The sequence below is a fragment of the Rosa chinensis genome, chromosome 1 (genome assembly GCF_002994745.2).
Source record: "Rosa chinensis cultivar Old Blush chromosome 1, RchiOBHm-V2, whole genome shotgun sequence".
Taxonomy (NCBI): domain Eukaryota; kingdom Viridiplantae; phylum Streptophyta; class Magnoliopsida; order Rosales; family Rosaceae; genus Rosa; species Rosa chinensis.
The window spans coordinates 34,252,878-34,262,406 of NC_037088.1; the positions used below are offsets into that span (position 1 = coordinate 34,252,878).

Here is a 9,529-nt window from a genome sequence, read left to right on the forward strand (position 1 = left end):
TAAAATCCACAACTCCATCTTTATTTTCTTTTTCCAAACTTTTATCAACTGAACAATTAAAGATAGTATTTGAACCTTCATAATCAAAACTAACCGGTTCCACCTTTTCGTCCGACTCACACAACAGAGCACAGTGATGAAAAGGGCCAACGTTTCCCTCCCCATCAAAACCCACACCGTCTTGGCAAGAGGTTTGGATGCAAGTGACACGCTGATAAACATCTCTCTCCCCATCGTAACTCTTACCTCCTAGGCGTTGAGTTTCGATGCGATTGATACGTTCTGCAAGTTGTTGAATCATCATCTTGATTTCCTCCATGTCGTTGCTATAACGACCCTCCATTCGAGAACCTCCCTGATCAAGCTTGCTTCGAGTCATGGAATCCACCACGCTCTCACCAGAGCTCTGATACCAAATTGATGGGGGACGGGTCTTAAAACATGTAAGTACAATTCTTGTACATATCGTATTGGCATTCCCATACAAAACTATGACAAAGTCCTTTACTGATCTCGAAGAGTCACAGGTAATTGCATCTGCATATGCATGGGATTGCAGCGTGTGTTGCAATCCCCGAGTCAGCTGTCAGTTTTATATGGAGTCCGATTTTGGAAAATTGATTTTAGGTTTTATGTATTTATGTCTTTAAAAGATTTTTCTGAGGGTTAAAATCGTGGTCTTGATGCCCTAGGGTTTTTAGGACTTGTCTATTCCTAATTGATTTTCTTTAAGATTGATTGGATTTCTTATTTGGAAAGTTACTTTCCTAATTGAAAGAGAATCAGGGCAGAATCTTTAAAAAGATGATTTTGCCGTGAGTGCTTTAGACATTGAGAATATATGCACGGCAGAGGGGAGAGTTTTTGTGTGGCAAGAATTTTGATAGAGTCTTGAATGATTGTTTGAATTTGTGTCTTCACAAAGAGTCAAAACACTTGGTCCATGTATAAGTGTTTGTGATCATAGTTTCATATACATAATACTCTCTCAAGATCAGTAGAGAGACCGTGAAGAAAGAAGAGCAAGATTTGAAGATTGATCAAGTGAAGGAGTTCAAGAACGAAGACAAACTTTGTATTAGATTTTGTGTGAATCTTATAGCCGAGCTAGCGCTATTCAAAGTTTGTAAAAGAACATATCCTTTTCAATATGATGATCTTTATTTTGGGTTCTCAAGAGTAAGAGCCCCACAGTGTTTTTAATCTCATATCTTGAGATTTTCACTGCGTAACCAAAAGTCTGGAGGTTGTTCTATTATTTCTGATATCTGCCCAGTAGGGATTGATACATATACTGCAATCCCCATTCTCCAGAAATTCACATTCTGTCCTAGTATTTTCAAAACATAGGCCTAAAACTAATAGCACACGTCACCAGAAATAAGAAGAACACAACTCATTATAGACAGCTGAAAAGCGGCTATATTTTCATTATAATGTCAGAAAAAACTCCCCTACAAAGATGACAAACTCTTGCTTAAATAGCATAAGAGTCAAAATGAATATCACATCTATCCAATTAATAATAAAAATACCGCTAAATCTATGCAATTACAAATAAATATATTAGAAAGAAATCAATACTAATTTGCAGGTTTGACAATGTTAATGTTATTTGTCTAGTTGAGAACTTGAGATGTTGATGTCATGAACAGGTTATTTGAAATGTTCATTACTTGATTTAGTGAACAGATTATAGTGGTTTATTTTGTTGATATTTTGATAGTAATGGTTACTCATTTTAGGACAGCTAAATTTGTCGACTTTGGTCGAAAATATGCGAAAAAATAGAAAGTCGAACACAACCGAAACTTATCCGCACCACACCGCAAAAAGGTGTAACCGAAGTAAGCGGTGTAGGTTTTTAAAATGCGGTTGCGGTTTTAAATATAGCACAACCGAATGAAGCAGTTCGGTTGCAGTTTTGGCCTAACACCGATCCGCACCGAACCGCGCCCACCCCTAATTGATTTACCATCCTAAGACTTTGCCATTGGCTTGGAGATATTCCGGCTTCCACGAGGTCTACCTCTCTTCTTCGTGCCCTTCCCCTCCGAGGTGATAGTAACCTCAAACAGGCTTTCCGTCGTCACAGTAAAACCCATGTTCTCTTGCTGGAGAGAAGATATAACCAGTGCCAAAGCATGCCTGACCCGCTTCCCATCCACTTCATCTTCCTCCTCCCTTAGACGACGATTCCCAGAAACCCTAACCTGCCCCACAGATCCATCCGAAAGAGCACGAATGGTGATGCCCCTCTTCTCCTTACACAGCGGATTAGGGATGGGAAATTTAGGTATGAAGGTTGCATTGGCCTTGAAAATTAGGGCAGGAGACGCTGGACCCTATTCCACTCCACCATCTGCAGTCACACTTTCCTCCTCTAGCTCATGGGGACACTGAGCTTCATAATGGTTGATCATTAAGCAATCTCGGCAGTGGCCCAATAGACGTTCATAGCGAAACTGCAAGGTAAATACGTCCGTCGACGAGACACGACTCGCCTCTCCAACCGGACTAGATCATTCAGAGGGACAGAAGCCTTAACCCTAGCCATACCACGCTGAATTCCGAGATTATCAACCTACAACACTGGACCTATGGTTTTCTTCTATTAAACTCACCGGTCGCTGTAGTCATTAACCCCGGCTGTAACCCTAGAACTTCCACCCAGATCCAAATGAAGTATAAAGGGACAACAACAATGTCAGAGAAGCCATTGTAATCATTGAGGAGGATCATCGCTCTCTGGAAAGCCCAAGTTCCTCCATTCTTCAATCTGTTCAGGTCCCGTTCATTTGTGAATGTAAAAAGGAAGCGATCTCCACGAGCCTGCACCTCCACTGGCACAGAGAGCCGCCACATAGAGCGGATCGCGCTCCAGAATGAACCCAGAATCACAGCCCTAGAGTTGTTCAACCATCCAACCAAAAAGAATTGGTTTGCAAGAAACCCTTTGTCAGGGTAGCGAAGGTTGCCAAGATCCACATTCTCTTCACCATCCTTGAGCGACAATCTGATCGCAAGTCGAGCTGTCATGGAATCAAGGAAAACAGCCATCTGATGAGCGCTGCACAACGAAATTCTTTGAAAATCCTAACCCTAGCCGACGGACGAGAGAGAGACAGTGCAAGAGAAAACTTCGCGGTATGCAATTCTCACAATTATACTTCACAGTCTAGTGTTGAGTTGGAAGAATGCCACGAAATTTGGAGGTGGCTGGCTAGACTGGAGACTGCAATTGTTGAGAATTAAAGTTCAAAATTAGATTATACGTAACGGTGTTGTGAACTGATTGAGAAAAAAAAATGCGAGTTATTTATAGAGTTAAATTGAGCTAATTTACTTTTTAAACATTACGATTTCTTTGATAAATTTTTTTTACTATTTCATCTTATTTATTTATTTATTCATTTATTTTTTATTAATAATGCAGTTTTGGTACTTCATAATCTTCAATTTGAAGTATCTGTAAAAGTAAATTAACAATTGGAATTGGTTTACACATTTCATTTCATAGCCCCTTTATATAAGAAGAGAATTACGACGGAAATATCAATTACAATGATGATATTAAATGCTAATTGGTTCGTAATCCTTGCTGATTGATGGTAATTGCTAATTCCTTGATTCCCTCTCTGTCAATTACTTTGACGAAGGCACATAATGTGTTTTTCCTTTAACAGTATCATGAATTTAAAAAAAAAAAAATTGAAGTATCATGAAGATAGCAATAATATTAATGAATAAAAATTTAGACCTTACAACTGTATTATGGCATATCTCTGTATTATCGTGCTGTATTGAAAATTAAGTGAAGATGTAACAAAAATTTTGGGGCAGTCAGGCACCGTCAGGCCTTATAATAGGTCTGTCACTGTCTATTTGGCTGAGACATATCAGAAGAGTCATATGGTGTGTTTTTTTTTTTTAATTATTTTTTTAAAATGTAAAAAAAAAAAACCTCACCACCAGCCGACGCCCGACAACGTCTTACTCGCCTCGCCAAAATCTCAGCTTCTGCTGAGATTTGATTCACCATTTACGACCTTGTTTGAGCGGCGCCGTCATAAGGTTATAGCACCACCTCCTAATCTACCATCTTTCAAAGCCTCGGGTTTCAACGGTATGAAAACTCTCACGCAGTAATCAAATTAATTAGTTTTAACAGTAATGATGGAAACTGTAGGGATTATTGATGCACTTTGAATAACATTAATTAAACAGCTTTTCACGATATAGATGTATAGAAACTATTACGACAATCCAATCAAGCAAATTACAGAGAAAAACACATGCTTAGTGTACGTTTTGTAATAGGTACACCAAGGCCCTTATTGATGTTTTCTTAACTAGATAAGATACAGCAACGGGTGAAGCGAATTGAAGGTGGTCACAGGTTCTGCTGTGTTACTGTCCATGTTCATGAGACACTACTGGAACCTTAATTATGTCTGAATCTGCGACGATCACGCAGCTTCTTCTCCAGCCAAATGAAAACGCGAAGTGTGTGGATTAAAACGACCATGGCAAGCAGCAACAAAATCCAAACGCAGATGATAATATTGTAAGTAGGACTCTTATATAGCTCGAAAGGCTGATTAGGGATGATCATGTTCACAATAATTAGATAGCTTAGTGCCAGGCAAGAGAGAACGATACACATACCCATTGATAAGAGCCACATACAAAGCCGGTTATGGAGAGGAAAACCGCTAATAAGTAAAAGAGTAACACTCAAAGAAGCAAGGAAGGAGATGGTATTGAAATTCATGAACAGGACGAAGTCAAATGCCTTGTCCATGCCATAGGCTAAAACTGCCGTTCCAGCGTAACATATCTGTGACTCGGTGCAGGAAGGAAATCCATAATTACTATCTGTAGAATTCGTATTATTTTCTTGCCAAACACCACCGGGGTGGATTAACTGCAGCTTGGAAAGTCATCGTTGCGATCATGCCGGCCACAACAATCAGCATGCCACGGGTTTCTTCCAGCCTCAGTTGGGTATTTCATTAGCTTGGTCCTCCAACTTGCCTTTGACACTTTTTCCGCTGCATTGTTGTCAAGAACATTAGCAGTCGTTCCTGGCGGTACAGATGACAATGGTTGCTGATGGTGGTGGTCATCGTTGTGGCCGATCACAATTTTTTGAAGTTCAAGATTTCTGCTATCTCCTGAGTTGTGCTCCAAGACATAAGATCTGATCACATCATTTGCTTTTTCTCGTATAATAGGTATAGAAAGCAGGTACCTTATTGTCTGCACAATTTGTACGGTAGTTGAAAATTAGTTTGCTCCCTATTGAAAAATAGAGGCAATTAGGCAAATTAAATTAAACTACCCTAACAGCTAATTAGCTTCCATTTTTGAGATATAAGACCTTCAGAGTTCAGATTACTTTATCCCCTCCAATTGATTATATATGTTTTCAGGAAGAAATATCCGGTAAATATAGTAAACATTTAGTAACAAAAGCGACTTTGTTTTAGTCAAAAATCGGAACTTGATTTCCTGAAAATACGCTAGTTAAGTTCTCCATATATTACATACCTCAGACCCTCAGTTTGCTTCAGAACCAAAGCTAGGTGCAGGATAGTCCGGCCCCCAACAGTGTCTTTTGAGTTGAGGAATTCTGATTTTTGTTCACCCACATGTTCGACTAACAGTTTCAAGCACTCCAATTGATTATATTTAACACACAAGTGCAAAGCCGTTTCTCTTGATCTATTCAGAACCGAAACAAATATGGACTCTGGCTTTGCTCGTATCAACTTCTTGAGGACCTCAAGTCGTCCTCTCATGGCTGAATAGTGAAGCGGAATTCTGCCATCCTGATCATGATACAAGCAGACATCGGCATGATCTGCATGTAACAAAACTTGAACGATCTCCTCGTGGCCCTCGGCAGAAGCCAAGTGGAGAGATGAGCGTCTGTAAGAGTCCAACTCCTTCGCGAGGTTGGGATTATGAGTGAGAAGGGTTCTGGTAAAGTCATGGTGGCCGGGCAAAGCAGATACATGCAAGGGAGTTTCAGTAAAAGTAGTCAAAGAAAACTTTCTAAGAATGAGTGGGCTTGTTTCGATCAATTTGTTTAAGGTAGATACGCACCCCGCAACTGATGCCTTGTAGACTAGCTCTATTGCGTCTCCTTCATCTTGTCTAGTAGCCATTCTCTCTCCTTCTAACCCTATAACCAAGATGCTTTAATTTACAATATATAAGGCTATGCTTTGTGTTTCATTATATTGTGAAGCACATAGATACCATCATTGGCCGACCCCTGTAAGCATAGTTATACTAGCACATAAGGATGATCCAGCGTATAGATGCCCCCACAGCCCAATGTTTTCAACTCTAAAATAAAGAGATTTGCCCCAATGCGTCAAATAATATATTAATATATAATACAAATTGATATGACAAGTCCCAAAGTTGCAGGCTTGCAGCAACCAAAAAGACTTTCTGTTGAACAAAGTGCTATTAAACAATATTTAATCAAAGAAGAAGACCAAATAAGGACTACGAACTTGATTATATTTAGAGTAAAACCCACCAATAGGGTCAAAACTTTTCTTCACCGGACAAAATGATACCCAACTTTCAAAAGTGATCAAAATGATACCTAAAGTTTTAAAAACAAATCAATTTGATACCTCAGTTTAATTTTTTGTAACTTTTTGTTAAAATTGATCACGTGTGGTGCGGTATTTTATGGGGTTATAATAATATTTTACACAAAAAACTATTTTTCAATTATTTTTTATTTTACTTTGTTAATTCTCTTCTTCTTCTTCTATCTCTGCCTCTCTCTCTCTTCCCATTTTTCTTTGTTTCTTTAGAAGTTGGGAACCATCCGAACTTTATTTGTTTCTACGATTGATGGTAGAATTGAAATTGAATGGAAGATATATTTTTTTAATTCTATAGAAGAAGAAGATTGGGTTATAGATGATTGATGGCCCTCTGACCACAAATCACTTCAATTTTTGTGCTTGATTTTGCATTTGATTTAACAAAGAAGTTAAAAAAAAAGGGCTAAATATTGACTACTACGTAGTTTGGGTCCAAAATCAATTCAATCTCTAAACTTCTAATTTCATCAAGAACACCCCTGCACTTTCAATTTTGAACTAATAGGTCCAATTTGTTAGTCTTCAGACAATTGAGTCATTTAACTTGTTGACGTGGCTCATATATGGCCTATGTTTTATGATGAGGTGTTGAGGTGGCCTGCATAGTCAATTTTGAAGTGAGTCCTACTATTAGAAATCTATTCAATAAATAGTTTTTCAACAAATAATCCAACTATAACTTGAACTCATAACAGAATATTAATGAATTGGACCTATTAGATCAAAATTGAAAATACAGGGGTGTTTTTATTGAAATTAGAAGTCCAGAGACTGAATTGATTTTGGACCTAAACCACAGAGTAGTAACTAGTATTTAGCCCTAAAAAATAAACTGAGGTATCAAATTGATTTGTTTTTAAAACTTTAGGTATCATTTTGATCACTTTTGAAAGTTGGGTATCAAGTTGATTTGTTTTTAAAAATTTAGGTATCATTTTGATCACTTTTAAAAATTTAGGTATCATTTTGATCACTTTTGAAAGTTGGGTATCATTTTGTCCGGTGAAGAAAAGTTTTGACCCTAGTGGTGGGTTTTACTCTTATATTTATTACCTATCAAAGGCTTCCATATTTTCAAAATGAAATAGAAGAATAGGGAGCCACAAAAGTTAATACCAGAAGAAAATTTTGATTTGTCAAGCAGAAATGAAGCACTATTAGAAAACAAAAATCAAAAGCAAAATTTTTTTTTCCTCTGTGAGTATGTGTTTCTACTTTTGCGGTCTGAACAATAGTGAAATTTTCGTCTTCCCTCAATTTTACAATTATTTCTTTATGTTTTTTTTTTATCTAGTTGATTTATCTTTAAATGTTTGAGCTAATTTTTTTTTTTTTTGGCTAAGATTGTAAAGTGATTGTATTTTTTTTTTTTACTAAATACTTACTAGAATTGTTATGAATTTCAATGTTTATTTGTTTACAAGTTGTGCTAAACAACTAATTGTCTCTAATTTTCTTGTTTAAATTTTTTTCATTACGCCCCCATATAAATAAAATCATGGATCCGCCATTGGATACTATACAGACAAGGATGGGATAGAACTTCCGTAGGCCAATTTCTTAGTTTACTTTCTTCTTTAACATATCACATTATGTGTGTGTGTGTGCAATGGCGGATCTAGGATTTGAAAATGAGGGGGGCTACGTATTCATCTGTTCCTTTGGGCGAAGCCCAAATTTTTTTTTGTAATACAATTATGCACAGGTGTGGGAATGCACAAGTAGGGAGATAAGAAATTGAGAGTTCAAGTATTCAAAGATTGAATTTAGTCCAGAATTTAGGCCTTTTTGGGAAGAAGAAGAAGAAGAAGAAGATGAAGATGAAGAATGAGAATTTGTGATGGACGGAGAGAATGTGAGAGATAGAAAGGAGTTTGATTTCGATAATTTGGGAGTTAGGGTGGACTTCATTAAACGAATATACATATAAACAAAAAAAATATACATCATATATATTGTTTTTTTTTTATTCAACCCAAAAGTTTGGGGCAGGCTTGAATGCTCCCCACCTCATACCTAGATCCGCCCCTGTGTGTGTGTATATATATATATATATATATATATATATATATATATATATTTCTGCAAGCAAACGTACAGTATGCGGTTAGGTTACAACTTATTTGAACCTCTTTTTTTAGGACGGAGTTTCCTACCAGTTTAATTAACGACTTGTATGGGAAATTATCCTCTAATTACAAACATCACCTTCAACGACTTCTAGAGACACCTCTATATATTTTATTTCTAAACCATAGTTAATTCGATTTCAACTCTTCCTTCTTAAGCCAGTCATCTTTTGCCAATCTTAAGATGACGAGGTATTGAACGATCCATATATTTCTTTTTCTTCTTTAGAAAACTTAATCTGGGAATACAAGATTCTTTTTTCTTCTTTCTTTAAAGGATCAAAGATTACAACAAGTAGTATGAGTCAGTCAGCTAATACCGTGTAAAACAAGTTTCCATCTTGGTCAGTTTTGTGGATCAAGCTGATATAAAGAGCTTAATCGATGTAATGAGTGGTGTTTTCGTTTTTTCACCCCAGCCGGCCTCTTCTCGTTTGATTTAATTTCATGGATTATTTTTCTCAAAAAATAAAATATATAAATAACATACCAGCGAACATCAATCACATTCCAATCATGTTTTCCTCGAAAAAAGAAGTCCTCTTTGTATATATGATTACAACTGGAGTCTGGAGGTCTGGAGCATTACAATAAGAACTTGGCCTAAAATAAATTGGTATCCCATTCAAGTGACTTGTATATTTTTAGTTTAACTAAGGATCGCCACTATAGGTCTTTCTCTTTTTATTTTATTATTAATTTTTTTTTTCTTATCAAAACGCTTTCTCCCTCTGATTTTTTTTTTTTGATCTGGATTTTCTCTCT

The 9,529-nt window shown here is 36.9% G+C and overlaps 1 protein-coding gene across 1 annotated transcript; it reads right to left on the bottom strand.

The window, feature by feature from the left end:
• Positions 1 to 4,923: 4,923 nt before the first annotated feature.
• On the bottom strand, positions 4,924 to 6,173 carry LOC112170905 (ankyrin repeat-containing protein BDA1). Its single transcript, XM_040506101.1, has 2 exons — positions 5,554 to 6,173; positions 4,924 to 5,203 (listed from the first exon to the last, which is right to left on the bottom strand). The coding sequence occupies exons 1-2, from the start codon at positions 6,171 to 6,173 to the stop codon at positions 4,924 to 4,926; spliced, it is 900 nt and encodes a 299-aa protein (XP_040362035.1).
• Between the last annotated feature and the right edge of the window lie 3,356 nt (positions 6,174 to 9,529).

Bases quoted from the DNA above. Each gene is read 5' to 3' on its own strand.
- LOC112170905 (XM_040506101.1), bottom strand. From the start codon at position 6,173: ATGGCTACTAGACAAGATGAAGGAGACGCAATAGAGCTAGTCTACAAG. The intron at 5,204-5,553 runs GTATGTAATATA...TGATGTGATCAG, and splicing joins AAGCAAACTGAGGGTCTGAG to ATCTTATGTCTTGGAGCACA.